This window comes from Thamnophis sirtalis, unplaced genomic scaffold (assembly GCF_051295495.1).
Source record: "Thamnophis sirtalis isolate CommonGarterSnake01/CBP01778 unplaced genomic scaffold, rThaSir2_p1.2 scaffold_8, whole genome shotgun sequence".
Taxonomy (NCBI): domain Eukaryota; kingdom Metazoa; phylum Chordata; class Lepidosauria; order Squamata; family Natricidae; genus Thamnophis; species Thamnophis sirtalis.
Window position 1 is genome coordinate 657223 of NW_028261388.1, and position 18818 is coordinate 676040.

Sequence of the window (18818 nt, forward strand, 5' to 3'; positions counted from 1 at the left end):
GGGAGGGAGAGAGGGAAGGAAGGAAGGAAGGAAGGAAGGAAGGAAGGAAGGAAGGAAGGAAAAATGGGGACCCAGATTGTTGAGGGCAATCTGTAACTGCTCTGTAAACTGCTTAGAGAGGGCTGGAAACACCGTGAAGTGGCATATAAGTCTAAGGGCGATGGCTATCTCTCCCAGGATTTGTCTGTTTTATGTTTTAACCAGTTCTGTCTTAATACTTTTTTACAATGATGTTAAATGTCTTATAATCTTGGACTGGGAGCCACCCCAGAGTTGGCATTAAAGATAGGAGGCTACATAAATGTTTCAAATAAATAAATATAAATAATATACATGGAAATATTCATGGAAATGTAAATGCAAATATAAATATAAATATCAATGCAAATATCAATGCAAATATCAATACAAATATCAATGCAAATATAAATATCAATGCAAATATCAATGCAAATATCAATGCAAATATCAATGCAAATATAAATGCAAATATAAATGCTAATATAAACCCAGGTAGTCCTCAATGTACGATGAGAATTTGAGTCCAACATTTCTGTTGCTAAGCAAGTCAGTTGTTAAGTGAGTTTTGTCCCATTTTGCAACCTTTCTTGGCACCGCTGTAAAGCAAATCACTGCAATTGTTGGGTTAGTAATAAGGATGCTAAGGGACTCTGGCTTCCCCATTGATGTGGCCGGTCAGAAGGTGGCAAAAGGGGATCACGTGACCCCGAGACATTGCCACCGTCATAAATATGAGTCAGCTGCCAAGTGCCTGAATTTTGATCCCGTGTCCATGGAGAGACTGCAATGGTCAAAATAAGAAAACTGCTCTTAACTTCCCTTTTTTAGGTGCCATTGGACCTTCAATGGAGTGACTCAAGGACCGTTTCCATTGCGCCTCTCATGCCCTCTGACCCCCCCCGGGGAGACTCTCCCTCAAAAGCTCCAGTAAAAATCCTGGGGACGGGAGCTCGGGAGACCCCCTCGGACACTTCAACCTCCGGGGGGGGAGCTGGTGGGCTTGGGGCCAGTCCCCCCCTCTCTTTCCCGGGGTTGGCGTTGAGAGGAAGGGAGGAGAGTCGGACCTCCACTGTCCGGAGCTGTAAATGAGGAAGAAGCTGGAGGGGACTCCCCCCCCCAAACGTAAAGGCTCTGCACTTTCTGCACGCTTACTCTCCTCTCCCCCCCCCAATCCCTCCCCCTCGCCCTTTGCAGGCATCTCCGGGGGCTCAGCAGGGGAGCAGAGCGCTCATGGGGGAGGGGGATCGGCTATTTGGGGAGAAAATTGGGGGGGGGCAAAGTTGAACAACCACTCCGGACCCCTCGCCTCTCTCCTGCTTTCGGGCGTGGGTGGGTTTCCCTTTTGGGAAAGACCCCGGGGTGGAGTGTGCGTGGACGCCCCACCGCCCTTGGCAAGAGAGGCGCTCTGAAGAAGCGCGTCCCACAGCTCGTGTGTAAAAAGAGAGGGGGGGGACCCGTGTTGGGGAGGAGAAGACTCCGGGTGGGGGGGGACCATGGGGAGGGGTCCACGAGCTGCAAGGATGGCAGGTGGGGTGGGGGCGAGGCAGCCAGGAGAACGCCGTGGCCCCTTCGCCCCTGCTTGGCGTGCGTGGGGGTCTTCCAGCCGAGGATGCAGAGGGGGCTCAGCCCTCCCGCCCCGGGACGCCCCTCCAGGAGACGGCCGCCCCCCCCCCAGCACTCACCGAGATGCCCTCGTACTCCGTGGCCATGGCGCCCTTCCCGCGGAGGCTGGTCGGGGGGCTCCGGGCCCCTCCCGCCAAGCGCCCCTTCCCCGCCGCTCAGCGGAGCCTCCTCGCCATCAGCACCGCCGCTGTCCGCGCCCCGCTCTCGGCCTGAGCTGCCCCGACGGCCGCCGGGCTTGTTTTTCCTGCGCCGGGAGGAGCCCCGCAGCCCACCTGCCAACCCTCGGGGGACCGGTTGCCACACGGAGGCCCCGGGCGGAGGCATCTCCGGGGAGGGAGGGAGGGAGGCACAGGTGGCCGTTGGTGGCAGCCTGGCCCTTCCACGCCCAGCCGCCAGGAGGGCATCGCAGCGCCGGGTCTTGGTGCCAACTGCCCCCAGAGGCAGCGTTTCTTGGGGGGGGGGGGAGGTCCCAAAAGTTTTGCTTTAGGAATAAAAGGAGCTCCTGGTGCCAGGGGAGTTTGCAGGCAAGGCGGGGGGTCAGGATGAGTCTTCCTCCTCTTCGGGAATCGCTTTCAGGAAAAGCTGAAATGTCTTCTTAGCTCTTCCCTTTTTGAAAGCTCTTTCCTGCTCTCCGAACTTGGTGGTTTTCTTGCAGACTTTTATTACACAAACTAGATAACATCATCAGCGCTAGAAGGGACTGCGAGGAGGGGGAGGAAGACTGTGGGGTCCTTGGTGCTCTCTGAGCTGGGTGGTTTCCTTGCAGATGTTTCATGACCCAGCTAGGGAACATCATCAGTGCTAGAAGGGAGGAGGAGGAGGAGGAGGAGGAGGAGGAGGAGGAGGAGGAGGAGGAGGAGGAGGAGGAGGAGGAGGAGGAGAACTGTGGGGGTCCTTGGTGCTCTCTGAGCTGGGTGGTTTCCTTGCAGATGTTTCATGAGCCAACTAGGGAATATCATCAGTGCTAGAAGGGAGGAGGAGGAGGAGGAGGAGGAGGAGGAGGACTGTGGGGTCCTTGGTGCTCTCTGAGCTTGGTGGTTTTCTTGCAGATGTTTCAAGAGCCAACTAGGGAACGTCATCAGTGCTAGAAGGGAGGGGGGTTGCGAAGAGAAGGAGGAGAAAGGAGGAGGAGGAGGAGGAGGAGGAGGATTGTGGGGTCCTTGGTGCTCTCTGAGCTTGATTTTCTTGCAGACGTTTCATGTCCCAAACTAGGTAATATAATCAATGTTAGCATCATCTGTAGCCCTGATAATGTTCCCTAGTTGGGTCATGAAACGTCTCCCAGAATACATCCCAGCTCAGAGATCCCCAAGGACTCCTCATTTCAGCCCTGGGCTACAAATCTTTTATTCAAACGTGAAGTTCCATGAAAACGCAGCCATGCTGGTGGTGGGCATGAGCTCTGCCTGCTGCCCAGAGGTTGGGGCCGAGCCCTGGGGGCCCTGAACATGTACGAAGGGCCAGAAGACCAGAAAGCTTTGGAGTGAACATTTCCAGCCTAGTCTAAATCTAGTCAAGAATTTTAAAGAGAGCCTGGACGGCCATTTCTCTGGAGTGGTATAGGATTTCCTGCTTGAGGAGGGGTTGGACTAGAGGACCTCCAAGGTCCCTTCCAACTCTTGTTATTCGGCTATTCCCCACATTCACAGCTGTGGCTTTTCCCGGATGGAAAAACGGGGCTCTCATTCTGGAAGGGTTTTGCCTGCCCCCTCCTTTTAAAAAGCTTTTTTTTTTTCATGACAAATAGGACTGTATCAGCTGGGTGACTTTGGGCCCCTCCCTCCTTGTCAGCCCAGCCTACCTCACAGGGTTGTTGTTGTGGGGAAAACAGGAGGTGGACGGTGTGTTTCACCACCTTGAGTACTTTTTGTAAAAATAATGAAGATGGGAGGTGTGTGTTTGTGTGTTTCTGTACATCAGTGTTTCTCAACCTTGGCAACTTGAAGATGTCCGGACTTCAACTCCCAGAATTCCCCAGCAGTGGTTAGGACAGTGTTTCTCAACCTTGGCAACTTGAAGATGTCTGGACTTCAACTCCCAGAATTCCCCAGCCAGCGAATGCTGGCTGGGGAATTCTGGGAGTTGAAGTCCAGACATCTTCAAGTTGCCAAGGTTGAGAAACACTGATGTACATGTATACAGTATATATACGTAACTTTCATATATATACACATACCGTCCATCCATACACTCTAAAGGAGGCATTTGGCATGCAGGGTCCCTCCCTGCATCAGCACCCCGAGGCTTGGCTGGCAGAGGAGCACCTGGGAAGCATCTCCTGTCCACCAGTTCCAACCACCTCCTCCGCCAAGCTCCCTCCAGCTGCCCAGAACTGCAAGATGGCATGGTGGGCACCGTATCCACCGCTGGGTCTCCTGGCTGCAGATCAAGAGGGCCAACGGTGCAGAGATAAAAAGCTGGAGCCCCAGGAGAGCGGGGCCAAGCGATCAGCCCAGCCCTGGCGTAAACAAGGTTGTTTATCCAGAAAGGGAGCCTTTCAGGGCAGAGAGAAAGGCCCCAATTGCTCTACTCGGAGGAGGAGCTCAGGAAATTGAGGGCCACAACAGCAGCAGCAGCATGAAAAAGTGAAGTTTTGTGGCTGAATTTAATAGTGCTTTTAAAGGGATTTTACAGAATATAGAATGACAGAGCTGAAAGGGACCCTGGAGGTCTTCTAGTCCAGCCCTCTCCAAAGTAGGAGTCCTTAGTCCACCTCAGACAAATGGCTGACCAGTTTGAAAACCCCCAGGGTTGTCCGGAGCACCCACCACTTCTGTTCCCCTGGCTGATGGCTCTCACTGTCAGGACGGGCCGTGATGGCAAACTCCCTTTGGCCCTGGGGAGTACAGAGACCCCTCTGCAGGGACGCAGGCAGTCATCCCCCCCCCCCCCCGCGCAGACCCACCCTGCATGCATGCACACTTCCTGCTGGGCAGTTGAGGTTTGGGCCTGTTGCACATGCAGGAGACCCAGGCCCGTGCGTGGGTGGTGAAGGGGGCTGCATGCGCCCATTTTTGGCCCCAGGAGGCTGCAGGGGGGGTGTCTACTAGGCTCAAAATGGGGCACAGGGTGCGAGGTTACACATACATGTACAGGGGGGGGGATCAGGTGCGCATGTGCATGGAGAGGTTGTCACGCACGCATTGCATGATGAGTGAAGGCTGCCACACGTGTAAAAAGGTGAGCCGTCACTGATATAGGGTCTCCTGCCTGAGCAGGGGGTTGGACTAGAAGACCTCTGAGGTCCCTTGCAGCTCTATTCTGATTGATTCATTTCCACCCGTTGCTTCTCGCCCTGCTTTCAGGTTCCTTGCAGGATAAGCTGAGCCCCCTCTTCTTTGTGGCAGCCCCTCAAATACTGGAAGAATTTAACAAAACCTGGCAAGAGACAGAAAGGGACTAGACAAGGGTGGTCCTTGGGCCCTTTGAGATCTGGAAGCTCCGAAATAAGACCAAGAGGATTGCTGGAGTGAAGCTTAAGAGAGAGAGATGTGCGTTACAGGCGTCCCTGGATGACCTACGGATAATTCTTAGAAAACCCTCTAGGAAGGATAGACATATTCATGGAAAAGGGGCTTTAGAGCCAGTTTTAAAATTAAGAAAAGAAAGATGTAAAAATTGTTGACAAAGAACATGAAAATTGGAAAACAAATGGAACTGAATGAAAAAAACCCAGAGATAAAATGTGAAATATATATGGGTATCACTATCACTAAAAGAAGAATTGCATGTTATGGAAAGACCCCGGAATATCCCCAATGTAGGAACAGCTGGTGAAGTTAAGAGAAACAGCAGAGAGGGCAAAATTAAATTGATTAGAGGAAGATCAAGTGCATTTATATGACTGGAAACCCCCCACAGACTTTTTTCTGAATAAAAGAGAAAAATGAACGTGCGATTTATGGCCTTGAAGGTTTGAAAGGGCAACTTACAGAAGGAAGGAAATTAAGATGTATCTTTAAATGTAAATGCATTTATAGCCTCTGTCAAAAAGATTGGAAGGCACTTTCTGTATAATCTTTTCTTTTTCTTTTTCTATTTCTTCTGTTTTCTTTCTTCTTCACTAGTCCTTCTTATTTCTTCTGGATCTTTCCTTATCTTTGTAATGTTATCTTGCTATATGCATTTCTTCCTTTTCTTCTCCACGAATCTTATTTTATTCAGAAGGTTAAAATACAAACTCCAAGAAAAGAATTTTGAAAAAGTAAAGCACAATTAGACAGAAACCTTTTTTTAAATGTGCATTAAAGACAAAAATACTTATACATTTCTTCAATAAAATTATATATATATATATATATGTACACACACATATTTACAATCCTCCTTTTGGAGTTTGTATTTCAAGCATATGTTTTTGTGTGTGTACAGACACACACACACACACACACACACACGGAGTTGAGCCAAATTTGTTCCAGGAAAGCAACTTTCTTTTCCGTTTGAAAGTTTGCCTTGTGACCTTCCAGCCAGATACCAGCTGGGATATTTGGGGCAATCTGCAGCCTGTTGGCCCACCACCCTTTCCCTCCCTCCTGCCACCCCCAATTCAGAGGGCAAGGAGGATTCCGCAAAACCAGGGTGGCCTTAAGCTGAAGGTCCGCAGCCTTGAGGCACACACCCCCCCACGGAGACCCCACCCCGTGGCCTCCATGCAAGCCCATCTTCTGGCCTTCATCCCAGCCTTCCCCTTCCTCCTCTCCCCACAGAAACCCAGAGGCTCTTGAGTCAAATCGCACCTTCTTCTGCCTATAGAAGGAGGAGGAGGAGAAAGGCATCTGCTGGGCCGACAGGTTAAAACAGCCGTAACATCTGGATGTTTGAAACGTCCCCGTGAATCCAGGGAGCCTGCAGCCCATCCCTCTTAGTCACTGCAACCTGCTTGGGGAGTCAGAGGCAAATGGCTGTGGATTTGTGGGTCGCGGAGTCCGGTTTCAGCATCTGGGGTGTGCCTCCGAGGAGATCTGGGATCGGTTCGCCCACTCCGACCGCCGTCACGTCCTCTTCTCTGCAGAGGTCTTGAGGGAGGGTCTCCCAGCCCCTTCTCTCTTAACATCTCACCAAGAGAGCCCGGAAGCCTGGGAGGCTGAGGTCCAAGGGCCCCATCCGCCCTCCTCTTTGGAAGCCGCCTGGGACCGAGGACTAAGCGTGTTCTTCCCCACAGCCGCTGGCATGACCCTCCACCTCGGAGGCAGGGAAGCGGTCTTGGCAGAGGGGGCACTCCACCCAGGACCCCCACACGGGGGACGAAGGGGCCCTCGCCACCTCTGCCTCTTCCCCACAGGTGGAGGCATGGGCGGGCAAGACCTCGGACGGGAAACGGCCTGGGAAGGGAGAGAGCAAAAGGTTTGAAGACGCCCCAACCTCTTCCCACCAGCAGAGGCTCCCGGACCACCCAAATGTGGATGTTTGGCAACTGACTCATATTTATGACGGTCACAGTGCCCTGGAGTCACATGAACAACTTTTGCGACCTTCTGACCCGCAAACTCAACGGGGAAGCCAGAATGCTGTAATTAACAACTACTGTGATTCATTTAGTGTCGAGGAAGGCCGTAAAGTGGGGCAAAACTCATTTAATAACTGTCTTGCTTAGCAACAGAAAGTTTGGGCTCAGTTTTGGTCATAAGTCAAGGACCGCCAGTTTTTCCCCACCAGCCTCTGGATTGCAGAGCGGAGCCCCACTCCAATCTACCTTCAAGCGGCAGATCTCCCAATCGCAGAAAGCAGAGAAGGGCGAGGAAAACAGCGAATCCTTCCATCAAGAGATCCTCAACTCTGAGAAATGCGGAGTTCGATTCCCAGAATTCCCCAGCCAGCGAGGCATTCTGGGAGTGGGGTCCACCCTGTCTTTAGGGGGGGGGGGCAGCAGGGAGGAGAAGTGGCCGATGTAACCTGCAAAGCACCTCTCCATGCTCCACATTTGCAGGGAAGGCAAAAAAGCCATTCTGCAGGCAGCCATCCTGTGTGTGTGTGTGTGTGTGTGTGTGTGTGTGTTTTGTGGTGGTGGGGAATTTAGGGAAGACCCCCCCCCACCCAAAAGGCCTATTTCAGAGCTTGTGGTAGTTTCCTTTCGCCCGTCTACTTCAGAGGCGCCTCTATAAAAAGTGAGGTGGATCCCAAATAAAGAGATATTTAGAAATACGTTCAGGATGTTAACCTCAAACTCACAGCCCTGCCAGCCCTGGCATTACACAAGTGGGTGGACTACGGGCACCCTGCCCTGCTCACACACACACACACACCCCAACAGACGTTTCTTTGGCGTGGTCTGTCCTCACCACCTGCAGGGTTTTCCGCTGCCCTGGCGGGAAAGGCATTGCCTCACCTGTGCAGATTGGGCAGGTGCCCCAGGCAGCTTCTCCTCCTCCTCCTTCTTCCTCTTCCTCACTTTCCCAGGTTCGTGGTTTTCCTCTCTGCCTGGGGGCTGCCCCACACTCCCTTCGAGAACCGCTCCTAGGTCTGAAGAAAGAAACTCTTTCACGGGGCCGCCCTGCACTTACGGCCACTCGTATAGCAACCGTCACGAGGATGCTGGAAAAAGGGCCTTCCCCACACTCACGCGATCAAAATTGGGACGCCTGGCGACTGGCTCGTATTTATGACGGTCGCAGAGTTTGTGACCATCTGACAACGTCAATGGGGAAGACGGATTCACTTAACGGCCATCTTACTAACAGCTGCAGTGATTCACTTAACAACTGTGGCAAGAAAGGTTATAAAATGGGGCAGAAGTTGTCTTCCTTAGTTAGTAGTGGAATTTTTCCTGGTCTCCTCTCTGCCTGCCTCCCCCCCTCAAAGTGGAAGGATTTCCCCCCCCACCACTTAAATGCAGTCCCTCCGAACACCCCCCCCTCCCGCCATTTCTGACAAACAAAGTCAATGGGGGGGAGACGGATTTGCTTAATGGCCGCGTGATTCATTGAACGACTGCAGCTATTCCATTAACAGCCAAGTACTTGCGAGACATGGAACAGGGGGTATAATTGGCTTGAAAAGAGATGTAAAATCAATGCATAACAAATACATAGAAAATATAATAAAGGGAGATGGCATATATACAGAAAGTAATAGAAATGTAAATAATGTATGTGTATATATATATGTGTGTGTGTGTGTGTGTTGTATTTGTGCTGATAAATAAATAAAGGGAGACTAGTATAGATGTAAATGTAACAAAAAGGCAACAGTAAAAATATTGGGTTTCTGTCTGAATGGTCTCTTGTGACGATATATATATATTTTCGTGGCACGAAGCCTGAAGATGACGAATGAGACTTCGTTGAAACGTCGCCAAGAAACTTCCAATTTTACGCGGGAGAAAAGCCGAATAATCAAAGACCTACATACTAACACCCACGAAAACCTCAGAAAACAAACCTCAGAAAACATATATATATCGTCACAAGAGACCATTCAGACAGAAACCCAATATTTTTACTGTTGCCTTTTTGTTACATTTACATCTATACTAGTCTCCCTTCATTTATTTATCAGCACAAATACAACACACACACACACACACACACACATATATATATATATATACACACACACACACACACACAATATTTACATTTCTATTACTTTCTGAATATGTATGTACATATATATATATGTATGTAATTAGTGTCACAACCCCTGGTGCGCCCCAATTATGGGAGGAAGCTAACTGCTTCCATTCTCTGTCCATCGGCTCCGCACAAGAGACCATCCAGACAGAAAGCCCAATATTTTTACTGTTGCCTTTGTTACATTTGTGTTGTATTTGTGCTGATAAATAAATAAATAATTTATTTTTATTTATTTATTTATCAGCACAAATACAACACATATATATGTATGTGCATATAGTGTAAAAATGAGAAATTATGAAACCAAGAGGAACATGGATAAGACAATAGCCAAGGTGGCGCAGTGGTTAAAAGCAGCACTGCAGGCTACTGCTAGATCAGCAGGTCAGCGGTTCAAATCTCACTGGCTCAGGGTTGACTCAGCCTTCCATCCTTCCGAGGTGGGTAAAATGAGGACCCAGATTGTTGGGGGCAATATGCTGACTCTCTGTAAACCGCTTAGAGAGGCCTGAAAGGCCTATGAAGCGGTATATAAGTCTACTGCTATTGCTATTGCTAATAGGTTGTAAAATGGAAAAGCCGAAATTAGAAATACCGATAATAGAAACCTACAAAAGTGTAATTGTGATTTTAATGTTTGGAAAATGTTGAATAGAAATATTTTTAAAAAACCAAAAACCACAGCAGAGAAACTCATAAAATCAGGTGTGACTCACTCAGCAAACCGCCTTATTAGCAATGGAGAAATCCGCCCTCCCTTATGGCCATAAGCCGAGGACCACTTGCGGTGACCACTGACCGGCCTGCCAGAGGCGAAGGGGGCGCAGGGGACGGCCAACTCACCTCCTGGAGCCGCCCTGCGATCTCCTCTTTGTTTTCAAGCGGCTGCTGCTGCTGGCGGGTTGATCCTCTGTGGGCCCTGAGGGAGGAAACGTGCCGGCAAGGTGAATCCCCCGGGATCAGCCTGCCGGTTAAAGAGCAACCGGCGGAGATCTGGGCGCCTTGCAAGATCCCGCAAGAGAACGGCTGGTCTGCGGGGAGCTTTGTGGGTCCCATAAAGGGCAGAGCTCGGCGCTTAACGGAAAGCGGACCAGGCTCATTGCAGAGGCTGCAAAAACCCTCCTCCTCCTCCTTTTCGGCTGTCGGCTTTGCCGGTTTCCCTGGCGCTTCGCCTTCTCACCTGTCTGTGAGCTGCCCAGAGCCACTAAGGATGGGGCTGCCACGTATGTAAGGAAGCTGAGGGCCACGAGGGGCCACAGTGCCCGAGTGGCCTTAGGGGACCCTGGGAAACCTCCTCAGCGTGGCACACAAAAACCTCCACCAGGAGACGGAAGGTAAAAGGTGGTGCAGGTAGCAGGGATGGCAAAGCCGCCGGCTGTGTTGGGGGGGGGGGTCCCAGGTGATCTCTGCAGACCTTCCAAGTCCCAAGGAGGGAAAACCTCTTCAGTGCATCGATCAGGTTAGCTAGTTTGGTAATGAAACCTTTGGTAGAAAAGCACCAAGGACCCCACCCTCCTCCTCCTCCTCCTGGCACCCCCCCTCCTAGCACTGAAGAGGTTACCTAGTTGGGTCACAAAACGTCTGCAAGAAAACCACTCAGCCCAGAGAGCACCAAGGATCCCAGTCCTCCTCTTCCCCTTCTCCTTCTCCTTCTCCTTCCTTGCCCCCTCTTCCTTCTCCCCTTCTATTCTCCAATGCCCCCCCTCCTAGCACTGAAGAGGTTACCTAGTTGGGTCAGGAAACGTCTGCAAGAAAGCCACCCGGCTCAGAGAACATGGAGGACCCCACAATCCTCCTTTTTGCCTTCTCCTCATCCTCCATGCCCCTTCTCAACTCTGCAACCCCCTCCCCTCCCCTCTAGCACTGAAGAGGTTACCTAGTTGGGTCAGGAAACGTCTGCAAGAAAACCACTCAGCTCAGAGAGCACGGAGGATCCCAGTCCTCCTCTTCTCCTTCCTCTCCTCCTCTTCCTTGCCCCCTCTTCCTTCTCCCCTTCAATTCTCCAATGCTCCCCACCCCTCCTAGCACTGAAGAGGTTACCTAGTTGGGTCACGAAAAACCCCACTAAGATTAGAAAGCACCGGGGGACTCCTCAGTTCTATCCTGAGTTACAAGCGTCCTCTTCTCTCAGTCCCAAAGTCCCCCCTTTCATGCCTAAGGCAGCAGGACTCGAACTCGCTGTCTCCTGGGCAGCACTTTCATAACCCCTCCCCCAAACCGGCTCTGGTAGTAACCTCTGAGAGCCTCCCTTTATGGCTCCAGTCTAATCAGCACCTGCAGACGAAGGGCCCATGAAGCCCACGAGGGCCCCCACCACCACCACCACCAGAGCCTCTGCCCATCCCTCCTCACTCACTTGGGGCCCTGGGGCTTTGGGCTGCCCTGGGGGCCCGCCCAGCCTCTTGGCTCCGTGCAGCAGGCGGCGGTGGAGACGCGGCGGGCGGGAGAGGGGCTCGCTTGTGGGCAGAGGCTGCTGCCTTCAGGACCAGCCGGGCTGGGCGACTCAAACCCGAAGGGCTGAGGGTCTTGCCAAGGAGGGCCGAGTCCAGCTGTTGCAGCTGGCGCTTGAGCAGCCTCTCCCCCTGGGTGCCACATCTGGAGGAAGCAAAGCAAGAGAAGCTGGGTGAATTATGGGCTGGGGTCTCATCCACCCTGGGCTGTGCCAGGATCCCAGGGCGCTGCTCGAGACACCGTTCCAGCCCCTCGGGACAAGGGAAGAGGACCAGGCGCACGAGAGCCACGCTGAGCCACACAGGAGAAAACAAACTCCTAAAACCCCATAACATCCTGATAGTGCATAACATAACATCCTGAGATGCGCCCTACCAATGACGCCCAGGATTTGACCATATATAGACAGAACTTCCCTGAGCAGCAGATTAGAAATTGTACTTTTACAGGCTGTCTTTAAGCACATGCTATTGCTCCTCCTGCCTTTGTCCTATCTCAATAAAAGGGGCTCTCAGACCCCCAATCTGGGTCGTCGCTCCATCCCGAGAAAGGTCGTCTCCTGTCTTTTCTCCACATTGGCCTCATGGGCGAACGTTACAAGAGCACCGACTGGCGCCAGGTTCTTGCTGCTTTTAAATGTTTTATCGTTTTGAAATTATTCATCTTCCCAATGAATGACCAGTGGCAAAGCGGCCGGAGTGGCTGGAGGCAAAGCTGGGTACTTACGATGGCCCTGCTGGGGAAAGGGGCCCCCCGAAGACCCCTGGCTTGGAGGCCGACTCCGGAGAAGCCTAAGAGGGATGATAAGAGAGGAAGGAATTGACTCGGCCGAGGCCTTCAGAGGAAGGTGCAGAGAACAAGGAAGAAACACGCCTGCCCTCATGCATCCCTGCTGACAGAGAGTCCTCGATTTTCAACCACAACGGGGCCCAATGCTCCTGCTGTTAAGCAAAACATTCACTAAGCGACTCTTGCCCCAATTTACGTCCTTTCCAGCCACTTTGTTGTTAAATGAATCACGGCACTTGATAAGGCTGCAACCTGGTTGTTAAGTGGACCTGGCTTCCCCATGGACTTTGCTGCTCAGAAGGTCGCAAAAGGGAGTCACCCAGGACACCGTAACCGTCATAAATATGAACCAGGCGCTAAACACCTGAATTCTGGTCACGTGACCCCAGTCGTAAGTGTGAGGAACGGTCATAAGTCACTTTTTTCAGCAGCGTTGTAACTTTTAAACTGTTGTAAATATGAACCAGGCGCTAAACACCTGAATTCTGGTCACGTGACCCCAGTCGTAAGTGTGAGGAACGGTCATAAGTCACTTTTTTCAGCAGCGTTGTAACTTTAAACTGTTGTAAATCGAGAACTGGCTGTAGAGGCAGGCTTCCATTTACACCGGGGGGGTCTGGGAGATGGCTGGGGAATTCTGGGACTTGAAGTCCCCGAGTCCAGATGCGGCCAAGAGCCCCACGCGTCCCCCGCATAAAGCCCTACCTGGCCCGGGGAGGGGGCCGCGGGACCCCCCTGGCGCTCCTCTGAGTCCTCTGGGGTGCGGATGTGGAGGAAGGCCAGGCCAAACTGGGCATGCCTGTTGAAGGGCTGGCTGCAGGTGAGCCTCACCCGGTCCCACTTCTCTGCCAGGGCAGGTGCCAGCAAGTCCTCTGCGCGAGACCACAAAGCAATAGCAATAGCAGTTGGACTTATATACCGCTTCATAGGGCTTTCAGCCCTCTCTAAGCGGTTTACAGAGTCAGCATATCGCCCCCACAGTCTGGGTCCTCATTTCACCCACCTCGGAAGGACGGGAGGCTGAGTCAACCTTGAGCCGGTGAGATTTGAACCTCTGAACTGCAGATAACAGTCAGCTGAAGTGGCCTGCAGTGCTGCACTCTAACCACTGCACGGCTCTTATAAGCGGAAGCTGCAAAGTGTGGGCGGCTCCGGCAGGTGGCAGAGCCTGGAGTCCCAGGGCCGGAAGGGACTCTGGGGGCCTCCCCGTCCAACCCCTTGGGCCCAAGGCAGACCCCCCCACCTCCCACCCACCCCCGGCATTTACCTTCCTTAAACATCCGGACCCCGGAACGGTTCCTGTCCTGCTTGGCATCGGCTGGCACCATCAAGGTGGTGGTTGGGAGCAGGGTGAGGTAGTCCCGATCCGGAGGCCACGAGGACCGGCCCACTTCGATCTGCAGGAAGGCGGAGCCCGAGTTCCCTGGGGACCCAAAAGAGGAAACCCCCCCTTAGTCTCCAGGTGGAGCCCCGCCCTCTTTCCCCCCCCTCCCAGCTTCTCCTTCCCCTCCTCCCTTGGGCGTCACAGTCACAGCCCCTGCCAGCTCATTCATTCACAGGCACGGGGAGTCCTCGACTTACAACCGTCCGTTTAGTGACCATTCAAACTTACAACGCCACTGGGAAAAAAGTGAGTTACGACACTTCCCTGTGGTCACGTGATCAAAATTCAGGCGCTCGGCAACTGGTTCACATTCATGACGGTCGCAGCGTCCTGGGGGGGGGGCGGTCACGTGATTTATGACCTTCCGGCAAGCAAAGCCAATGGGGAAACCAGATCCATTTAACGACCGCGTGAGACTAATTTAACAACTGCAGTGATGCACGTTAACAACTGTGGCAAGAAAGGCCGCGAAATGGGGCGATACCCACTTAACGAAAGAAATTTTGGACTCAATTGTGGTCCTAAAGTCGAGGACTACCTTTATATGAGAGTCTAAACCACCGACTGGATCTTCCCTGTGTTTTATTTATGCCTTTTAGCTTTCATAGAGTTTGATTTTAAGATCGCAAGCTGCCCAGGGTTCCCTTGTGTTAAGATGGGCGGCCAATAAATTTTACAAATAATTAAAACTGGGCCCGATCCTTCGCTGTGACCTCTTGCTCCATGCTCTATAGAGCAATCGTGGGTGCACCTCGGTTCACCCACGTTACACCTATCCTCTGCGAGCTGCACTGGCTGCCGATTGGTCTCCGGATACGCTTCAAGGCGCTAGTCGTCACTTATAAAAGCCCTTCATGGTATTGGACCTGGGTACCTGAGAGACCGCCTGCTGCCAATCACCTCCACTAGACCGATTAGATCCCACAGATTAGGCCTCCTCCGAATCCCATCCGCCGGCCAGTGTCGACTGGCGACTACCCGGAGGAGAGCCAAGGTGGCGCAGTGGTTAAAATGCAGCACTGCAGGCTACTGCTAGATCAGCAGGTCAGCGGTTCAAATCTCACCGGCTCAGGGTTGACTCAGCCTTCCATCCTTCCGAGGTGGGTAAAATGAGGACCCAGATTGTTGGGGGCAATATGCTGACTCTCTGTAAACCGCTTAGAGAGGCCTGAAAGGCCTATGAAGCGGTATATAAGTCTACTGCTATTGCTATTGCTATTCTCTGTGGCTGCTCCGGCCCTCTGGAACGAGCTCCCCGTGGAGATTCGAACCCTCACCACCCTCCAGGCCTTCCGCAAAGCCGTTAAAACATGGCTGTTCCGACAGGCCTGGGGCTAAAGAGCTGTTGCCCCCGTTTCGAATGGTATGACTGTTGTGTGCTTTTAAATTGTGTATTGTTATGGTTCGTTTTTTATTTTTTGTCTGTACCTCCCCTTCCCTGATTTGATTTGTTAGCCGGCCTGAGTCCCCTTCGGGGGAAAAGGGCAGCATATAAATATAATAAAATGAAATTAAATGAAATGAAGTGAAACATAAACCTTGTATCTCCCCCCAAAATAACATTTTAAATCCCCTCCTCTCTCTCTCACACACACACACAGACACACACAAGCTTACCCACTCAAATGGCCTTCAGGAAAGCCATTAAAACCTGGCTGTTCCGGCAGGCCTGGGGCTGTTGACCTTAGTGTTAAGGTCCAGCCCCGATTAGAACGAATGTGTGTTGTGAATTTTAAACTATTTTTTTAAACTTATTTTGCTTTTCTCTTTTTCTTCTTTCGTTGTAAGCCGCCCGGAGTCCTTTGGGATTGGGCGGCCTATAAATTTAATAAATGACATGAAATGAAATGCTTACCTACGTCGATGTAGCCAATGCAGCCAGCCTGCTCCAGCTGCAACTCGGCTCTCAGCTGCCGGCTGCGGTCCAAGGGGCAGCAGAGCTGAGCTCTTTCTTCCAGCAAGAGGTTCTCCACGGGGTATTTGGGGTCCTGGCCCAGAAAAGGGGGGATTATTAGAGAAAAGCATTAAGGTTTAATGTTGATACTCAAAGACACGTCAGCCACAAGTCAAATACAGCCTAGGCTCAGAGCCCCCCAACAAGGCAGGGAGAGGATTTAACTCCCACTTATTCAGAACGTTCTGATTAAAAGGGATTCTCCTCATTGAAAGACGGAACATCATCCCGGTCCTCAGCTTACGTCCCGTTCTGTAGTTAACACATCAGAGAAAAGGCAGGAGAGGACTGGAGAGGATAAAAGTGCCCCCCCTCCCCTTTTCATAGCTTTTCATCAGTAGACCAACCTGCTACCTGAGTCTCCCTTTAAAGCAGTGTTTCTCAACCTTGGCGACTTTAAGTCCCGTGGACTTCAACTCCCAGAATTCCCCCAGCCAGCTCTGCTGGCTGGGGGATTCTGGGAGTTGAAGTCCACGGGACTTAAAGTCGCCAAGGTTGAGAAACACTGCTTTAAAAGAAAGCAGGGGCATCGTATTTATATACAACCTTGTACAAAATAAAGAGAAGGAAATTGGTTAAAGTGTTAAGGTGGAAATAAAGCCCTCAGGCTGTTGGGAGTCAGGCTGCCCATCGGCCACTAAGAAGCTTTCCCTTATCAGAAGCGGATCCTGCCCAGCAAAACCAGTTTTTTATCTTTTCAGTTTAGAAGTGTTATCACTCGATGATCTGTTCAGCAGCAGCAGGAGAGAGAGTTTCCTCCATTCTACCCTGCAGGTGGTTTGATAAACCCCTTTTATTTTAAAAGTAAAAAAACAAAAAATTTAAAATACAAACTATGTTGGTTAGCAAGGAGAACAATGCAATTAGTCCTTGGCTCACAATAGCAATAGCAGTTAGACTTATATAGCGCTTCATAAAGCTTTCAGCCCTCTCTAAGCGGTTTACAGTCAGCATATCGCCCCCACAGTCTGGGTCCTCATTTCCCCTAGATAGATAGATAGATGATAGATAGATAGATAGATAGATAGATAGATAGATAGATAGATAGATAGATAGATAGATAGATAGATAGATGATAGCAATAGGAGTTAGACTTATATAGCGCTTCATAAGGCTTTCAGCCCTCTCTAAGCGGTTTACAGAGTCAGCTTATTGCCCCCAACAATCAGATAGATAGATAGATAGATAGATAGATAGATAGATAGATAGATAGATAGATAGATAGATAGATAGATAGATGATAGCAATAGGAGTTAGACTTATACACCGCTTCATAAGGCTTTCAGCCCTCTCTAAGCGGTTTACAGAGTCAGCATATTGCGGCGTTGTCGCCACACTGGTGGGCTGCTCATGTGTCCTTGCCTAATCAAAAGGAAAACACCAGACGAAATTCCTTGGGATGAGCAAAAGCCTCGAATCATCCTCGAAGGGCTCTTTTATTAGAAAAAGTTAGTTACAGCGTCATAATCACACATGGTACAAGTAAGCTAATGAAAAGTTCACAGCATTCCAGAAATAAACCAATAGAAAATCACATCATGGCAAAGGGTGGGCAAAGGGGGGCAAAGGGGGAACAGAAGATTACAAGCTGCATGGCATTGGGAGGGGGAGAGAGGGAATGGAAAACTATAGCACAGCATAGGGGGGGAGGAAGGGCATGTGTGGGAGTAGGCTCACACAGTTCTTGTTACAAAAGGCTGCATAGTGAGTTATGACCGTTAGGCAATGTTTTTGCATCCCTGTGTATGTGTGTTTCAGACAGCCGAAGCTGTCCTGCACGCAAACATCCAGAATGAATTCCAACAGCATATTTGCCCCCAACAACAATCCGGGTCCTCATTTCACCCACCTTGGAAGGACGGAAGGCTGAGTCAACCCTGAGCCGGTGAGATTTGAACCGCCGACCTGCAAAACTGCAGTCAGCTGAAGTAGCCTGCAGTGCTGCATTTAACCACTGCGCCACCTCGGCTTGCTTAATGACCACAAAGTTACAATGGCAGGGAAAGAAGTGACTTATGACCGTTCTTCACCCTTTATGACCATTGCAAGCATCCCCATGGTCACGTGATCAAAATTTGGAGGCTTGGCCGCTGACTCGTACTTATGACGGTCCCTGTGTCCCAAGTCCATGTCATCACCTTTGGCGACGGTCTCGCCAGCAAAGCCAGTGGGGGAAGCCAGATTCAGTTAGCGACGGGGCTACTAACCTAACCAGGGCAGCGTTGCAGGGGGAAAGGTCCTAAAATGGAGCAAAATTAACGTCTGATTTAGCAATCATTGGTGGTCGTAAGTCAAGGACTACCTGTATACACGAAGGAATAAGAGCGTAAGGACCGCCTGAACTACAAAGCCCATGTTGCGTGGCCCACAAACCATAACAACCCCGCCAGCTGATTTCAGTTATTTCTCTATTAGGGGCAGTCCTCGCTTTACGGCCATTCATTGAACACCCATCCCACCCCCAGCAAAGGGCGAGGCGGACCCTGGAGGGAGGCCGGGGGGTCTCGGGAACCCCCGCCCGGGGCCCCCATGCGCCTCAGCCGGTTCCAGGAGAAGACACGTGTCGGGCGCGGCCGCATCCCCACGACCCGTCCGAGCCCTCCCCGTCCCCGGAGACCCCCGAGGCCGCCTCACTTGCGAGGAGAAGGAGACGACGCAGCGGATCCTCAGCGGCGCCATCGCCTGGACTACAACGCCCATCAGCCCCGGACGACGCGGCTTCGCTTTTCCCGCCAACCCCGGCTTGACTTTTCGCCTCGCTCCGGATAGGCCGACGCTCCGCTCGCGCTCTGACGTCATCCGCTTCCAGCCGGCCCCCTCGGCCAACAGCTCCGCCCCGGTCGTGGCCGCCGGGAATGCCGGGAGGCGTAGTTCTCGCCACTCACCCCGGGGAGCGTCTGTCAATTGCTCTTCCCTGGAAGCGGCGTCGAGGACGCGCCGCTCCCTTCCGAGCCCGGATCCCCCGAGCTGCACCATCGTCTCCAGGAAGAGACCCTTGGACGGGCCCCTCAGAGCCGCCCTC

The 18818-nt window shown here is 51.7% G+C and overlaps 1 protein-coding gene across 1 annotated transcript; it reads right to left on the reverse strand.

The window, feature by feature from the left end:
• Window positions 1-6513: 6513 nt before the first annotated feature.
• Window positions 6514-18475, reverse strand: XNDC1N (XRCC1 N-terminal domain containing 1, N-terminal like). Its single transcript, XM_087720923.1, has 9 exons — window positions 18431-18475; window positions 15698-15830; window positions 13726-13881; window positions 13164-13330; window positions 12396-12460; window positions 11575-11813; window positions 10062-10137; window positions 7973-8106; window positions 6514-6968 (listed from the first exon to the last, which is right to left on the reverse strand). Exons 1-9 carry the CDS (start codon window positions 18473-18475, stop codon window positions 6787-6789), a joined length of 1197 nt encoding a protein of 398 aa, XP_087577049.1. The 3' UTR covers window positions 6514-6786.
• Window positions 18476-18818: the final 343 nt, after the last annotated feature.